Raw genomic sequence first — 19,392 nt, forward strand, 5'->3', positions numbered from 1 at the left:
AACACTGAGATACGTGTGAAATCAATGGATTTCCAAGGTTTGAGGAAATTCCTGCAGTTTTTTCACATAGGTATATTATTATTATTATTATTATTATTATTTTAGGGTTACGTTGAAAGCCATAATTTTGGCGTTTACATTACATATCTGCATATTATTATTGTCATGATCTTGAGGCCTCACATTAAACATAAAAAATAGTGAGTGAATTGCAAAACATTTCTCAATTACAATAACATAAGTTGCATAACGATGTGTGATATATAGCTGAACTCGTCGCTGAAGCTCACTACGGCAAAGCTTCGAGAGGTAGTAACAACAGCTGCAGCAAAGCTAATACTCCCTTGCAGATAATCTTGTTCTAATATACATAAGTAAAATAACTCTGTGAAGAGATAAGCCACTGGCGATCTGTGCAAGCGGTCCATTAACATTCTGCACAGGAACTTGGTGAAAACAGTGCATTTTCCCGCTATGTGATTTCATTGTGAAACGGCGGCATGCACACGAAAAAAGCAGGGAAAAAAACACGTGCAAATATCTTCAGTCAGTAGAAATCGTTGTCTTGCTTAACATATGGATATTTTGGCTCTAAATTGATCCTTCACCTCTGATGGATACAACCTCAAACTAAATTTGGCTACCTCATTTCTCTCCCAGCCCCTTTTCTTATGGTGTATTTAATCTATGTACCGAGAGACACGGGTACTATAAGCAACCGCGGTGTTGTAGCATTTAGCATACTGGACAGAGAGAAAACAGGATAACTTGGTTTCGAAACGACGGTTATGCATTAAACTGTTCTGTCGTTAATTTCAATAGTTCACCATGGTTTAAATATCGTCCAAATTAGTCTAGATAGAAGGTATATTATCTAGAAAAGTAACGACAATGGTTTTATCGTGGTATCGCTGCAGAGGACTTTCGTGCTGTTGTACAAAAAGAGACGTCTGGGAAAGTCTACGTTAATATATTTGAATTAATATTGTACATACCTCGACTGAGGAAGTGCCATATTGGTTTCATTCTCTTCTGCGGGGTGTAAGGGGTGCTCCTTCCACGTAGTGCACCCAATAGTCAACCTCACGTCCACGTAGTACACCCTGGACTGCAGACTAACGAGGCTCTGGCGACTGGCCCCATAGCCAGTATAATTTTGTTTGTGTTGTCCTGTGTTTTGTCCTTATTTGTGCTGAGTGCTCCTTTATAGCCTCAGCTTTTAACGAATGTCAGAAGATTTTAATATTTTATGATTTTAGTTCTGCAACGTTAGAGTTGTTACGTGTAACGATAAGGGGCTGGACCCCTTATAATGTGACGGGTGCAAAATAGCGTTAGTGCTGACGCACCCAAAATTTTAAATTCAAAATCAAAAGCAAAATCATTCTCTTCTGCACCTGTCGTGGCGTTCCGACGATTCTGTCTTTCACATTCACACACACACACACGCATAAACACATGCAGATATGCCATACATATTGGGATGCAGTTGAAGTAATAGTTTTGCAGTAACGATTTAACACTGGCACAAGAAACACTTGACCCATTTCGTAGGGCCCGCTTGGCATGCAAGCTACGCGTAAAGCCATATACATATTCTGTACGACTACGAGTAAAGCGAACACTTCTTGTCGATGAACAAGCACCGAGCAGCAGTGATCAGTGTTGCCAGTACAAACCATGATGCTGAAGAAGGTACTTACTATGCCAATAAATATAATATAATTGAGCATAGACGCAGACTGTGTACGATAAAAAAAATAGATGCCAGAGCACTTTATATACAGGGTGTTACTAAATTAGCGTTTCCAACTATTAGGCGGTGATTCTACAAGTGAAAATAAACACAAAAGTTCATGTGACGAAATGCCGAAAACGGCACCCATTCGGAGTTATTGAAGTGGAATCACCTCCTAAGCGTTGGAAACGAACTATAGTAACATCCTGTATAAAAGGCTTCGTTTAAAAACAACGTTTGCTCGTTACAAACTAAACAGATCAATCTTAGAGTTGCAGTAGTTCATATATTCGTAGTCAAAGTAATATATTTTTGGTTCGTAAACTCCGGTTTTCAGAATCTGCAAGTTATTTGTAACGATCAGGATGAATTGTCAAACAAATTTAAAGTTCACTTTATGCGCACATACGACAATCAGGTCAGAACATACAGTTTAAAATGAGAACCCTCTTGCAAATGACTGTAGGGCATGCGAGTGAGCCTACGAATGTCTCACGGGGAATTTCAATAGTGCCTTTATCGAAGCAGCCAAGGTTAGTAGATAACGTGGCACATTGCGACATCCTGCGACAAAGTTGTGGAGAAAATAATGAAATTATTTTTATAACCACTCAAAGGTTCCCAGAAATATTACTTCCATGCATTTGGAGTTTCTTTTTAACCCGAACCGCGCGCGAAGTAAGGAGACGTTGTCTGGCCATCTTGAGCTGGCTCACCGCAACATTCCGGCTAATCACCACCAAGTTTTCGAGTTGTTATTTTATTTCCATTCAGTAAAAATATGAACTTCATGCAGTTTGTTATAATAGAATTGAAATTACTTAAATTTAATAATTGACAATTATTTCCAATGCTGCTGTTGTGAGCAACATTAGTGCTGTCGCAAATACACGTTGTTTTTGTTTACATTACTGTCGACATTAATACTGCAATGAAGATCACCTTTCAGTTTCCAACGTACACATAAATTCATAGACACCATATTAACCTTTGAAAGGATTTCCAACACGTGACAAAATATGGGGCTTCAAGATAGAAATATGACACTTGCTTGAGTCATTCACGTCTTATCAGTTCACGTGGGCCATAACTCATTTGTTTGTTTGGGTTGCAACTTGAATCTAACCCATGTGCCAGGTTCCCCTTACTTGAGTGAGAGATCTGCTTTGGTCTGTTTAGACTTTTTCCTCTCTCGAAAAAGTGTTTTCAGTTGTGTGAGCGCTCAGTGATTTTTACTTTTTTAAGTGATTTCTGAAGTGTCATATTCGTGCATTACACTCGTGTGTGTAGTGATCGCAATGGATCATAGTAAAAAGGGTAACTGTAACGTTCACAGTATAATATTAATATTTACATATAATTATCATTATATATACAAAATACGTAACACCTTCATTGTGAAGGAAGGTCATCATTTCCCGTCGACATGAGCTAGCGCTGTATTGGCAACACTGTGCGGTTTCTCTATAAGCGCCGTTGTGTCTTCTGAACGTGAAAACGACTTTTTTTCTAGAAGCGATATCGGGCGGGGCCACGCAGAGCTTGTCAGTGTCGACCAGCCTATGGCAGGAGTGCAACGTGGCAGTTAGAAAACTGTGGCGCGCAAGCTAAACGCAGTGTTCTGTAGTTTTCTTGCACGCAAGAAGTTTTCATAAAACTCGCCACTTTAAGGTTCGTCATAAGATGGGGCAAGACATTTTGAACCTGACGTGTTAAATTTGTCTCAACATACACAATGACCCTTCATTGTCGTGGGCGATCTCCAACATTCCAAGTCTGAGTTCTTAAGTGCTGCAGTGACATGATATTATAATCCTGTGTAGAAATATTCACTATATTATTTCACTGTACTCATACACAACTGTATATGCATTATAAAAAAACGAAGAGTTGAATACTGGACACAGCGAATTCTCTGTCTTTCCCTTCCGCTGGCAGTTAGTTTGGTAACAGTACAATAGCACTGGCTACGTATTGGCTGAACTCATGTTTCTTCTAAAAACGTACACCGTATAATTCGAAGTCCCAGTTGGCCGGTAGCGAGGGGTAGGCTATGCTACGGCGCCAATCAAAGCATTTTTCTTAAATAAAAAAAGAATGTTAGAATATGCGACGGAGAAATCTGCGCTTGCCAGATATAAGGTAAGAAGGAAAACATACGAGGTGTTACTCGACCCTTGTTCCCGTTGACGATTTTCAAGTGATGAAGGAACCCCCAGCTACTTCCTTGGGGGGGGGGGGGGTGGAGAGGTAGGAGTTCAGGTATTACAAATGTAATTGGGACCGAATGTTTAACTTCAGTTATTCTGCTGGAATATTACTTAAAATAAATGACTAAGTCGTTTATCTACCACCATAAACAAAAGGTTTATTTGACAATTAAATGAACTAAATGTACAGGGTGGCCCGTAAGTCCCTATCCATTCACATATTGGATGTGTCCAGTGTATCTGTGTCCTGTCCTTCATTATCGCCGCATGATACGTGGGTCGTTCAATATATAAGTTTCCGTATGCTGTAAAAAGAAAAATATTTTTAAGATACATTAGAAAACTATACATACGTGTGTAGGAGGATCCTTCCTCGCTTCTCCACATAATCCCCATAGAGATTCTGGCATTTGTCCCACCGTTGCACCAATTTGTCCATACCCTTTGCAAGAAAATCAGGGCTCTGGCTATAGAGCACTATTCTCACAGTCAGCTTCACTTCTTCGTCTGTTTCGAAACGGTAACCCTTCAATTCAGACTTTAATAGATGGAAATCACTCGGCGCTAAATCGGGGCTGTATGGAGGGTGGGGCAGCCGTTCCCACCCCAATTTTTCAATTTTGTGTTGTGTTTGCACTGCTGAGTGGGGGCGAGCGTCATCGTCAAGAAGAATGACACCAGCTGACAGGAGACCTGGTCGCTTATGTCGAATTGCGTTTTTCAGTTTATCCAATGTTTGACAATAACGGTCAGCATTAATTGTTCTTCCTCGTTGCAAAAAGTCCATCAGCAGAGTGCCCTTAGCATCCATACTTCTGAACTCCTTATGACGCGAGCCCGCGTTTTCCGAACAAGCATTTACTTTTCGCCCTTGAGCGCATGCGCCTTCACGTCTGATAACGAATCGATTGTTGTTCGTTGTAGACGAAGGATGGCGCTTGTCAACCATGTGCTTCTTTTTAATGGCATTGCTTTATACAATATTTTATAGCACAGGGAAACTTATATATTGAACGTCCCTAGTATTATACGACGCCATATTCTGTGAGACATTTTTCGCAATATAATAGGGGTTATTGTTCCAAATGCCGCTGTAACAGCTGCTCTCAACTCACCTTGTTGAAACCAAACCTCATCTCTGATTCCAAGTTCATAAACCATTGTTGTAATATATTGAGATATGAGAAAAATATTATGCGCAACAGCACACAGACAACTCTATATACTAGATACATAAGATATATGAATGGGCTGGGACTTACGGGCCATCCTGTATATTAATTTCGAGAGGGTAGATTGTGCGGCTCGACACCGCCTCCCCACCCGTTTCGACGTCCATGGTTAAAACTAAAATAATGATATATTTGATGATTTCGTTTATTTTACTTCGCTTCTCTGCCACTTTTCGCTAATCGCGAAGGTTAAAATGAGTGACAATATGATGAAGGGACACTAACGGAGAACACCCATGCACAGGTCAGAATTCGAGCCCGAGACACCTAAAATTGATTAAAACTGACAAGTACTAAAGGTCAGTGTGTCTTTGTGAGGGATTATGAATTCATATCACGCAAATTTCTGTGTGTGTGTGTGTGTGTGTGTGTGTAAAATTAATCAAACCGCATAATATTCAACGTCAGTGGGCTTAGGCTAAATCATTTTAAATCTATATTTTGTATGCAGGTTTATTGAATCACATGAACTCAACTTTCAGCCTTATATATTTTTTGAATTCCACACACGCATACACAAAAATTAAAGTTCATTGTCGATCGGCCATTGAATACATTGATTTCGTAAAGGTGGCTGGTTCTTACTCAGGGATATTGATTGCTCTTGCAAGAACTGGCAACGTTGTGAATTCACATGCCTTCTTTTTTCAAACATCAAATAAATTGCAATAAGGACAAATAAATATGTCCAAGTGTCAAGATTTTGTCTCTCAAACCGTGAGTCTACAGCCTTGAGTGTTTTTTTTAGATACTTCTTATATATTATCTCAACAAAAAAGATCAAATAAAGATATATGGAACTGAAAACTGCTGATGGAGGAATTGTTTATAAATCAAACGTTGTATTTTATCTTTGCATTCAGCTGTAGATAATTCTAGTCAATGTTACCTCATAATGTAAATTTCCCTTACTGAATGGATATTCAGGCAAAGAGAAATTTTATTCAACATACCAAAATTGCAAATTTTTTCAGCTTTACATATTCTGCCAAGTGTTGATTGATTGAATTGTTGTTTCAAGTCCACTTTACGCACAGAAAGGCTAATCGGGACTGGACCTACAGTTTAAAGTGGGATCAGAACCACTATATGCTTCCACCGTGTATCGAACCCGGGACCCCTCGATTACAAGGCGACAACGCTACCACTGCGCCATCAGGGAAGTTTATTCTGCCAAGTGTGATATACATTTGCCCTTCTTTAGTCATGTAAATCTTTATTCTCTCCAAGCATTTCTGCGAATTGATGCTTTGTACGAAAACGATACAGCTTGACCAAGGTGAGAAAAACACTCTGAATTTTTCAATCGTAAGCGAGCGAAAGGAGTGTGTGCGATGGAACCAGATGTTGACCATGTAATCCTGCCCCTGCGTTGCCAGAATTTACGGCAGTCTTCAACATATCATCATCTTCAACTTTATTCACTGCTCGGTGTTGTATCATCATGAAGGGGTAAACCTTACACAGCTAAGCAGAGACGTAATATTTAAAGTTGTTGAATATTTTGACAACGAAGCAAGAAAAATATGTTGTAAATATGGTAACGCGGGGAAACTCGGGACACAAGCGAAGGGGAACATTTTGGTCTGCGGTAACTGCTAGAGAAATAAACAAATGAATGTCCACTTCAGTTCCCGAGGTTGTTCTTATCGTGGTTGTGTTGTAATAGCCGATGAGACGAAATTTGTAATAGTAGACATAATTTCTTCCTAAGATGAAAGGAAGAATAAAAAAAGGGAAATTTTACACTTGTAAAAGTTCAATTGTGCTCTTAGATTATGGCAACACTGATTCGAGTTAGCAACGCCATATCGATCGAGAGATTAGATATAAGTCGAAATGGAGGGAAGGCTAAACGAGATTTAGCAAAGATAAAGCGTTCTGAGACACAACTTGGTCGAGCTTGCATCTTTTCGCATCCTGTATCACCTAATCATGTAAGTATTCTTAATTAAAGACATTTAGTTGCATAAATTTTCAGTTTTAGTGTTATATATTATGCATTACTGGTTGTGTTGTGTCACTGTAACCGGTTCGTGTACTGAACTATGAATTTGCGGACGAATTTCACATTTCTGCCTGAGAAGAAAGTTCGTTGTTTTTGTTTTTAAAGTTTGCTCCCGCTGAAAATATTCTAAGTGGAGAGGATCAAAATCAAAAGTTTATAACGTTGTGTTTATGTGTCATCACAAGAAAGAAACTTTTGAAGGCAGAGAAAAAACAAAGAACAGATAGAGGTGAAGAGAGAAAGAGTATTAAGAAGACCAGACGCAGAGAAAATTAAGCGAGGCACATAGAAAGAAAGAGAGAAAGAGAAATGAACAAGAGAAAAATGAGAAAGCGAAATAAAGAAGAAGTAGAGAGAGAGAGAGAGAGAGAGAGAGAGAGAGAGAGAGAAAAGATGAGAAACAAGGAATAAAAAGTGTGAGAGAAAGAAATGAAATAAAAAGACAGAAAAAGAAAATAAAGAAAATAAACGAGAGAAAGGAATATAATAAGAAGAGAGTACACAAGAGAGAGAGAGAGAGAGAGAGAGAGAGAGAGAGAGAGAGATTGAGAAGATCAGACAGAGAGAGACAACGGGAGGGAAGCAGAACAAGAAATGTTCAAGTAGATCATGTTGCCAAACCAGATTGAAAAGTCTGGTTGTGCATGGAATGAACGAGAGAGTATGCTTACTGTACTATCAAGAACATTTAAATGAAATTCTTCTCACGAGCCAGTGAGTGTCTAAAGTTTCTCACTGGTGTCAGACAAAAGTACCTAACAATCGCATTCTCGCTCGTTATTCCACTGAGCACGAATGTTTGTGTTTATCATTTATTAGGTTCCATAGTACAATTCTCTGCTGTTAACGTTAACAAAATGTATGGTTATACTTGCCACACGGGGCTGACAACTGGATGAGAAATGTCACGATATATTAGTGACCCGGGACGAACCTGCGTTTCTCGCTTAAATTTCTACTTAAAGGAACATAAAATTATGAACCTACCTTCATTTACCAATGTTTACGTAAATAAATCTTGAAATGTGATGTGATTACATTTAATGGGTTATATGTGGATCTACACGTCTATTTAACATCAACGAAACTAGATAGCTCATTTGAGCATTTGGGGATTTTAGGAGTTAAACAAAAGTGCGAAAGAGCTAGATTTGGCTCCAAAAGAGCTAGGATGGCAATCTTGCTTCCTATTTCGGTTATTTTACGTCACACTACCACATAGAATAATTGTGACGATGCGGATGAAAGGATCTTACTCCAGGGCTCTAATGTCGCTTCATAAATTGGCTCCGGAGTTCTCCCAGCTTGTGGGTAAAGGCGGCCGGAGATTGGTGTTGATCACGTCAACACCAGTGTGACCGAGATCGAGAATGTTTGAGAACCTAACCTTCATATTCTCTATGTGACTTCATGGAGCAATGAATAGAGGACACTTTTTACATTTGGAAGATGCTCTAAAATAGGTTTTCCATCGAATAGAACCCAGGTCCTCTGCGTGATAGACTATGTGTTTAGTGACGTTTTAGAAACTAAATATACATTATAATTTTTATAACTGTAATAGTTTTCATGTACCCGTATTACATTTGCAGGGGATATACCCGACTTCTTCTACTTTTGACTACCCTGTGCGGTGCTACGCATTTAGTTAACTGTGCCAAGTAAGTAGATATATTGATATTATACATAATATAGTGTGTGTGATTTTCATTGCTTCCTACATAATTTGAACCTTATTCCTGAGTAAACAAAAAATAATTTATCAGACAATTCGATTATAGATGGCGGGGAAAGAACTTCCGGTTTGGACAATTTTCCAATGTTCTAAACAAGTGGAATGCAGATCGTCACCGAGCTTATTTTCTTATAAATGATCGGATACAAAAGGAATCACTTGACATTTTTGAGTGATATAGAGAAACAAAGGTACCTAGAAAAGATTGGCAATTTCCCGGATCCTTTGGATGAAGATTTACGGAGAAATAGTAGTCTTTTCCAAGACAATGTTGATCTTCTATCAACAGTTTCGTGTTACGACTTCTGCAGGTTGAAATAAAGCTTACATAAATTATAAACATTGAAATACTTCAATTTTACAACAGTAAATGTATAATTTTCGGCATTGTGTAATCAAACACAGCCCCTTTAATTTTATCATATGGCTTAGAGAGACCGTCGTCAGAACTTTTTTGTAGGGGTAAAGTCCAGTAATAAAAGTAGAATAGTAGAAATAATAATAATAATAATTACAACTCTTATAAATGTTATACAATAAATAATTACTAAACTAATGAAATGAATAAATTTTATTCTAAATTTATCATATTATTTATTTATTAATGCTATTCGAATGCATATCCAGCACAACAGTTACAATACTGAAATGCACAGTTATTGTATTTTATTATTAACTTTTGCAAGTGTCGTTCAAGAAAAGACTTTCGAAGTTAGTAAAAATGTTGCTAATAAAGTTTACATTGATTATATTAAATTATAAAATTATAATTTTTGCAATTCTGGATGATTACAAACAGTTTCAATTTTTAGGTATAGTCAACACATGTGCGTTAGACAATTATGATTTTCGAAACACGTAAAATATTTTCATTTGAATTACTCCGGTGATGTAGTGTCGACTATAGAGCATATTCCCTCGTGCATGTGTCCAGTCTTTTCGCTTTACTGCCTGAATTCACTGATTTTTCCGTATCGGATATGTCTGAAAACTATGCATAGATACCCGAGAAAAAATATTTGTTCCCAACCTTGTGAAGCCACCCCTGCCAGAAGCGACTCTACAATACGAACTGCAGAGCTGAATAACTTGAATTATGTTTCACAGAGAGGAGGGCCGGACCCTGTGGCCGAGTTGTTAGCACTTCGCGCTGCGACGCCAAGGGTCCCGGGCTCGAATCCCGCTCGGGCTTGGTTATTTGTGAATGTCCATTCATCAATTTCATCATTTTATCACTCATCCCCATCTTCGCAAATTAGCCAAGAGGCACAAAACGCGAAGTAAAATAAACTAAATCAATCAATCAATCGAAGGTGGCAAACAACCTGCATTATGTTTCCTAGAAAGAAATGAGTACATGTCAATCCATCCAAAGATACGGGGATTCTCATTAGTCGATTGTATGGAAATTGGTATTATTGGAAGGAATAGCACGAATGTCTTCATTCCACTCAACGTACAACTTACTAGATAGCAAACAACTTGGATTATGATTCCTTGACAGTGTTTTGACCGGCGTTTTACTTCATTTTACCCGTGTCTTCCCGTTTCCCCTTTTCCCATTCACCTTAAGGTTTTTCAGCACGTAAAAACCGGTTGATCTATACCCTGTCTCAGTTATCTCTGGAGCAGGAGAACGAAAACAAGTTTCTGGGCAAGTAGTGACGCGAGACGGCTCCATCAATGAACACGTGAGAGGGAACAGGATTGCGTTAGAGGTGGGGAACGACTGCAGTTAGCAGCCTTCGCAGCAGCATGTACTACTTCGCTCTGCCCACTCGCTTTCCTCCCCTTCTCTGACGTTGTGCGGGGCCTTGTTCCAGAGATAGCTGGAACAGGGTATATACAGTGATACACTGGTCAACGGGAAGCCCTTTCGCCTTAAAACCAGAGACAGGGAAAATAAAGAACCTGTAATAAATATGGTAAAGAAAAGTTTTTTGTTTCCGTTACATTTTCTGAAGATTTCTCTTTCGATTGACGTTGGTTCAATTGCAGGTTTAATGGTAACGATTATATTACCATATATTTTGAACCTCCGATTGCATAGTGGTAACGCTGTCTTCTTGTGATCAAGGGTTCTCGGGTTCGATCCCCGGTGGGGGCTCATAGTGGTTTGTATTCCATTTAAAATGTAGGTTCAGTCTGTGCATAAACTTTTGAATCTGCCATTTTGGGGTTGACACAGGCATGCGAGTTTTGTACGCTTACAGTAGCTATGTTATTCATGGAGATCCAAAGTAAATTTCTCCCCAAATTTCACCTTTACACTATTTTTTTGCAAGGTAAGACCAAAAATTGCTGAGCTAATAAAAAGGTTGCAAATCTATAAATAAAAACAGCATAATTTACAATAAGCATATTGTAAATTCTACACTGCAAAAAAACAAGGGATATATTTCATTTGGCATGCTTTACTTGATTTATCACATAAGTTGAAAACACAATCAATTTCTTTTATCAGCAACAAACTGATAATCATGAAGCTCTCATAATACAATGACATGAGTTTGAACCTCAAATAATGTTAAGATAAATTATCTTAGATCAACGTAGCAGAAAGCATTACAAACATTTATTGTATTCTTAAACCAGGCAAAGATCCTACTTGAGCAAATAAATTGTATTTATTGTTAATATTTCAATGACACTAGGGGCTCATTGCATTATATTGCACAATCCATGGTATAACAGTGCCAATACTATGTAGAGTGGCTGATATACAGATGCGTGCTATGACTTGTTCAAAAACTTACATATCTCTTGGCAACAAAATCAGGACCATTACAGATTCTTAAGGGTGGGGCAAATGTGTGAAAGTTGACGTTCGTTTTTTCCAAGTCTTTTGCTTCGTCTAGACTTCTTAGTTTAGGTCTTACCCTTTTCATAGCTGAATACATTTTTAATGTAATATCCTCTTCGGCAATCTTTCGTCTATTCTCTCAATGTGTCCCAACCATCTTATCTCTAACGTTATGTATAGACATCATATACAATCATATACTCTGATTGTACATATGTACAATCAGAGGCAAAAAAAATGCAACACCTCCTTTTCTGAAATCAAAATCAATTTATTTCATGAATATTCAGAAACCATGAAAACTAAACAAATCCTGAAGTAATCCTTTTGTTTTGTGAACATTCTGAAACAAATTTACATTGTTTACATTGTTGACATTCATTGTTGTGAAGGCATACATAATGGTCAACAAATGGAACAGAAATTAAACAAAGAAACAAACAAACCATTTTGGTTTTGCAACACAAAGTATGCTGTTTGTCAACTCAAGTTGGTGACATTAACAACTTCTCGTACTGTAATGTTCACAAATTGATAATCAAAAGCCACCTCTGCCATGGATTACTGCCTGCATCCTCTCTGGCATACTCCTGATCAGACCCTCAATGGTTTCCAGAGGAATGTGATCCCATTCCTCTTGCAGAACGTCGCGAAGTTTCCCAGAGTGTTGGGTACACGTTGGCGGACACGTCTCCCTAAAATATCCCATAAATGTTCGATAGGATTCATGTCAGGTCTCCGATCTGGCCATTCCATTCGCTGAATGCTCACTTCATTCAGGTATTGCCGGACACACTGGGCCACATGGGGGCGTGCATTATCATGCATCAGAAGAAAATCGTCCCCAACAAAAGGCGCAAGGAAAATAACATGCTCTCCCAGGATTTCAGCAATGTAGCAATGCGCATTGAGGGTGCCATTCATCACGAAAATCAATTCTGTACGGGCTACAACATTTATCTCTGTCCACACCATCACAGAACCTCCTTGAAATGCTCTTCTGGAAGACAATGTGCAAGGGGAATATCGTTCTCCAGTCCTTTTCCATACCCCCTCTCTGCCATCAGGAGATCTCACGCTGAATCTTGACTCATCTATAAACAGTACTGCGCTCCATTCCTGGTGTTGCCGTGCAAACTCCACCCGATGTTGTCTGGTGAGTTCAGGGCCCGTGGCAGATCTAGCGAAGAGATTGGCATCTTTCAACCTTCTCCTTACCGTTCCTAGGTTCTTACCATATCCTAGATATGGACACTTAATAGAACTATAAATCTTCTCTGACATGGACTCTTTCGGTTTGTATGAACACCTCCCTTCCCGTGCTCTCTGACGAGATCGAGAACAATCAGATAAGTTTCCACTTAGAATATACCATAATCATTTCATAAACATGGATAAGATAAAAACAGCAACCCCGTTTACTAAGCAGTAAATTATTCTTAGGCAAAAATGTTCCTTCGTAATGATTTATTTGTTGAAGATTACTTAATTCAACGATTGCAATTAGAACAGAAACCCCGTGTAAGAATCGCTATGAACATATTTCACAAGTTTCCATCTTTTACTCATCTAAATAACACTTGAAGTTCCCTTTCCACTCTGAATGAAGCATTTTCAATTACAATCACGCAAAGAAGGTCAAAGCACTTTGAAGACAACTCATGGAATAACTCACGGCAGGGTTGAAGGCAGCCACTTTTAATAGGGAAGATATCAAACTTCACGGGGTGCAGTCCCGCAGCCAGAATTTTATTTCGGAAGAGGGCTCATCTCATATCAGCAGCCTCCATCTAAATGCGAAAAAGTGGGGCGGGGGGTAGAAGCCCTGAATATGAATTTCTCAGTATATTACAACTTACACTATGTTGCCATTCGTCACCGGACACCCTTCAAAAAGTGCTTGGGATCGTCTGTACACGTCATACAACCTATAAAAAGCGTTGCCGGTTGAGAATACACTCATACCAGCTACAGCAGTCAATATGGACAGACGACGCGAACTGAGTGAGGCGGAAAGAGGGATGATCATTGGAGCCCACAGGTTTGGGCATTCGACCCGTGAGATTTCCAACAAATTTCAGATACCCCGGTCGACAGTGAGTGATGTTATCGTGAAGTAGAAGCGAGAGGGGGTCATGACATGCCGACCCAGACCCAGTAAACCAAAAATATTAACAGATCGTGACAGTCGATGCTTGAAAGGTGTGGTGAAGTCAAACCGGAAGGCGTCGTTTCAGATGGTGGCACAGGAGTTTCGATCGGCTTCCAGTAGTGCTGCAAGTGATCGTACTGTCCGCCGGGATATAGTCGCAATTGGTTTTCATGGTCGCGCAGCAGTTCACAAGCCGCATATCACAGCCCGCAATGCAACCCGTCGGTTACAGTGGTGCAAGGAACGCCGCCATTGGACTCTCGAACAATGGAAATCCATCCTATGGAGTGATGAATCGCACTACCAGATGTGGTGGTCCGATGGACATGTGTGGGTGTGACGTATGTCCGGTAAACGCTGTTTACAGGACTGTATCGTACCCACAGTGAAATTCGGTGGAGGTGGCATCGTGGTGTGATCCTGCTTTTCGTGGTATGGTCTTTGTCCTCTTGTTTTAGTTCGGGGAAACATGAATGCCGATGCGTACCAAAAAGTTCTGGACAATTTTGCACTACCGACATTGTGGGAACAATTCGGTATTGGCCCATACCTGTTTCAGCCCGACAATGCTCCATGTCAGTGACGTGCACTGAGGAGTAGCTAGTCTAGCAGAGATAGATCAATCAATCTCACGTCTCTAATTATTTTCAAATCACAATATTTATTATCTTGAAGCCTCAGTTCATATGCAACATTTCTTTCCACGCGCTTCTCGTCCCTCGATGTGATCAGCTGGCAAGGCTGGATACCCTAGCTGGCTCTTCTACCGCCTTACCAGATCCAGGTATAGGGGCTATCCACGAGTAAACAAAAACATATCGAACGGCACAATCGATTGTCGAACTGTAGCACAACAACTTCCGGTTCACGGCGGCCGGGTAATTCAAGCGCGTACTTGTGGCATTTCTTCTCGTTTTGTATACCGGATGAAATGGATCATATAAAAGCACTTGACGACGAGGAGAATAAGAGATATCAGGGCAAAGTAGAGGCCTTTGCATATCAATTGGATGAGCAACTAGGAAGTAATACGGCATTATTCCAAGATGAGATCCATTTGCTGATCGTCGTTTCATTGGCGATATTTTTAGCCTACATATTAAATAGAAAGTAATTTTTCCTACAGAGCTAGAGCCCTTAAATGCATACATTTATGTTTTAAGTGAAAAAGTGCGAGATGTACGGACATATAAAAAACGGAAAAAGGAGCTTCTTTTCTTCTTTCTTCAGTCAGGACGAGTCAGAGGGATGCGATAATGCACACTTGCTGGTTTCGTTCTCGTTTGAACGCAGAAATACAAAACGCTCATTGTTATTTTAAGTCAATTTTCTGCTATTTGTGTTAAACATGACGATGAAGATGAATAATAAACTGGAAAAATTAATGATGGGACAAACACAATGACACACCATTGCCTCACCATGGTGTTCAAACCTAGGACCTCTTCTCCATCAATGTTGATTTGATTGATTGAGTTGGTGTTTTAAGTCCACTTTGTGCACAGTAAGGCTAATCGGGACTGGACCTACAGTTTAAATTGGGATCCGAACCACAATATATTCATCCACCGGGAATCGAACCCGGAACCCCTTGATTACAAGGCGACGAGGCTACCACTGCGCCATCGGGGAGGCACTCTATCTATCAATGTTGAAAAGATTTCCATTGCAAAAGACAAAAATTAATAATAGTACCCGTACTTAATTTTCTGGCTACACAAAAATAATATTTCCTCTGGTTGCACAAAAATTTATTTCCTCTGGTTACACACACACACACACAAAATCTGGTTACACAAAAATTTAATACAGTTCGTGTGTACTTCAAGAACTTAACGTGTAACCTATCTGGCTACGACCGAGCATCTTTTGAAAGGAAAAGTAATATTTTTGGTCATATCACTAAAACAGAGAAAATTGAGATTTGAATGATTTCTCTTCTACCTTTAACGGAGTGCAAGGGGTGCGGGACGCAAAATTTTTGGTAGGGAAGGAAACAGGACGGGGTATTTTTAAAGTCCTGATGTTCAAAACGGGAAAAATAATGTTATTTCCCGACTAAATTGGGAGATTATAGGAGCGGAAAATATTCAACATTACCCGATACTAAAAAAATGTTAATTATACACACAATTTTACCCTCGGGTGATGATTTATTTTGCATTTCTGGAATAAAAACTGCTAATTTCAATAAATTTCGGACATTTAGTACATAAAAATGTAGGAAATAAACTACTTTTAAACTACGATTTTTTCCGAAGTCTGTATCGGAATGTTTTCTTTTTTTTTGAGGTCCCGACTTTTTGAGCTTTTGCACATCCGTTGTCATTACTGCGCAGTCTACTCCTGCTAATGGTCTTCCAATTTTCACGCTTCACAGCTTGAATGCAATAATTTGGCGGCTAGATCTCGAGGAAATGCATGAAGAGAGATCCATGAAAGATTATTTAGCCCTGATCGTAGTTCACATCCTCCTTGTACACACTCATTCGTTCCTTTCATACATGACACAATCTCAGCTCCCTTTAGCGGCATGTTGTGAGCCTACGAACCGGAAGTTGTTGTGCTACAAGTATGGCGTCCGCGCGAAGGCACTTCCTTCCGGTGGATAGCCCCTATAGACAACTGCCCGAAGCGAAAGGGAAGATTTTTTTGCCTGTACCTCCCTTGCCGCCTCGCACCCCGCTCCCATGGTTGAAAGCCCGTGGTTTCAGGTCCTCCAGTCTATCTCCTATAGGACAGATAGGGGATAGGTTTCCTTTCGATTCCTTTGTAAATCCTCTAAAGAACTCGGGGGGAAATTTTCTGCAGTACTTATGTTCTCTGTATTTACACAACCTTTTAAACGTTGTACAATATATATGTATAATATGGGATGTAGTTTTATTTGTATATGAATGGGAACGTACTTGTATTATGTGGAGACAAAAATGTTACGGTTTCTTTTCTTTTTCAAATATGGAATATATAATGATTAAATGACAAATATTTGCTCACGCTCTCTCTCTCGCTCTCGTTTTAGTAGTGCTTTTATTTAAATATATTAATAATTTGGCCTCCAATAAAAAAAATGGGTAAGCTAAACAGTCATAAATACGGATGTATTAATTTGGGCAAGAAGACTAATTGTTGTTGTTGGTTTGGTTTATTTTACTTCACCTTTCTGCCACATTTGGTTATCGCGAAAATGAGGATGAGTGATGATATAATGAAATTGATGAAGGGACCTCACAAAGAACAATTCAGGCCGGGATTCGAACCCGTGACGAGCGCGCATTCTTGTTCCTATGTGTTGTACTCTGCAGTGAATAATGAAATAATTTGGAATGAAAAATGTATCTCAGAACTAAAAAAGCCAAATGAATATTTTTGAAGAAACTACAAAAAAGTGTGTTTTGTTACCTGTTCATCCCCTCTAATATATTTAATTTTTGCCACCTTCCATCACTTTTTCTAGCTGTATAGATTTAATCGCGGTAAGTAGCTAATGAGCTTATGGAAGTCACGAGGGACAATCATAAACAGAGAACTCTGGACTCCTGATTTCACAGTGCCCTGCAGATGCACTAGGAGGAATTTATTTGTATTTTCCCTCCTTTCTTTAGCGTTGCTATTCCATCACTTTACCTAAATTCTGCCATGACGGTGAACGTTGATTAAATTAAACGGATGAAAAGTTGTTACAAAGGAACACTCATGCACAGGCCAGGGCTCGAACCCGGATCCTTCAGTAACGAGATCGTGAGATGAAGAAATTAGGGAAATCAAGCAATGCATTTTTTTTTGGAAAAACGTTAATCATATGCAAATATGGTGTTTCAAAAATCCAATTGAAATTTACGTACCACTGAGTAAATACGCAGTTTGCTTTACCGATACCCAAGTATCCGAATAATTACAGATTTCCACTCATCTTTGTTGTCGGCCGACCTCCGTGGGGGAGTGCAAGTGGCCCCGGATCGGTACCAGGTGGACGCACATAGTGGTTTGGATCCCACTTTAAACTGTGGGCCCAGTCCCGATTAGCTTTTATGTACATAAAGTGGACTTAAACACCAAATCAACCAGCCGTGGGGGAGTGGTTATCACTGCACGCTATGACACCAGGAGTTCCGGGTTCGAACCCCGACCTCGGAATGTTTTTTTTTTTTTGGTGTTTGTATCTTTATTAATTGTATTGTACCGTCTTCGCGATTAACCAAATGTGACAGCGATGCTAAGTAGCATAAATCAAATCATTGATTGATTGTTTCATTTGGTTTGTTTTACTTCGGTTTTGCTACACTTTTGGCTAATCGTCAAGATGGTACGATAAAATTGATGAAGGGACAAACACAAATAACACCCATGTCCAGGTCGGGGTCCGAACCCGGGATGTCTGGATTAATAGTCAAATCAACATGTTTTGGATTTTCGAAAGTGGGTGAGATTAACATGTGCTTCTTTTCAGTAGTCCTTCCTCATTTTGCAATCCTTTCCTTTCTTTGATGTTCTATTTTTAGGAATACTGGGCCCTAAAGGGGGGAGGGAGATTATGACCCACACCAACCTCACTTGGGCACGCCACTGATCGCTACCCCAACTGTCAACATCACCGCACGTCACTGCTCCATGTCATATGGCAGACATTATCAACACGTGGTTCGAGGACATGGGTGTGCAAAAACTTGATTGGCCAGCCCAAAGTCCAGATATCAACCCCATTGAACACATTTGGGACGAGTTGGAGCACCGCTTGAGAGCCAGGCCATGCCGCCCAAAAAACACCACTGAGCTGTTTGCCGCTTTGCAGGAGGAATGGGGCAAGATTCCCGTCGACACGTATCGCAAACTGGTGGAAAGTCTTCCTCGAAGGGTTGCGGACGCCATTGCGGCAAAATATGGCCCTGATGTGGTGCTGCGACCGGATTACCGTACTGGTATGGGGTGTCCGGTGACGAATGGCAACATAGTGTATTACACAAGGTGTTTAATCCTGCTAATGAAGTAAAATTAATTGCCACTATGCATTATTTACATTAGATATTTGTAGGATTTCTAGGGGTTCAGCTCCACAGGATACGTGCCTGCAGAAGGGATGTCATGGACATTTCTTTAATATTTGTAATAGATATATCTTCTCTTTTTCATCATCACCACTTTAAGTTTCTTGTCATGCAATGCATATAACAATAATGAATATTGACTGTTGAAAGCATTTAAGGCTAAAACAGCAGTTACATGTAAAATAATTAATATATAGTTAAGGTAACAATGTTTGTTTTGATAAAATAAATGTTGTACACCTGTTTACGTTAATACATCATGTTTTGCAGCGTGAGCGTGCCTTACTCCATCACTAAATTGTGGAATGGAACCCTATCAGATGATCCAGCAGCGAATTTCACGTTGTTTCAGGCTCGAGTTTTACAGGATTTAACAATCGAATTTCAAGTTCCTTTCTTTAACAATACAAAGCCAGATTGTGCACTTGATGAACCATGCTCTGGATTATGGAACTACGAAGGTAAGAAT

The 19,392-nt window shown here is 39.6% G+C and overlaps 1 protein-coding gene across 1 annotated transcript in view; it reads left to right on the forward strand.

Annotated features, from left to right (window-relative positions):
- The first annotated feature begins 6,990 nt into the window (after positions 1–6,990).
- The window catches only part of LOC145989266 (uncharacterized), a 47,041-nt gene continuing 34,639 nt past the window's right edge, over positions 6,991–19,392 (forward strand). Inside the window, exons 1-3 of the mRNA XM_083124591.1 lie at positions 6,991–7,117; positions 8,781–8,849; positions 19,194–19,384. Coding sequence (XP_082980717.1) covers positions 7,116–7,117; positions 8,781–8,849; positions 19,194–19,384 — 262 coding nt within the window. The 5' untranslated portion in view covers positions 6,991–7,115. The remainder of the gene's footprint in view (positions 7,118–8,780; positions 8,850–19,193; positions 19,385–19,392) is intronic.

The sequence above is a fragment of the Lepisma saccharinum genome, chromosome 6, assembly GCF_977018435.1.
Source record: "Lepisma saccharinum chromosome 6, izLepSacc3.1, whole genome shotgun sequence".
Lineage (NCBI taxonomy): Eukaryota > Metazoa > Arthropoda > Insecta > Zygentoma > Lepismatidae > Lepisma > Lepisma saccharinum.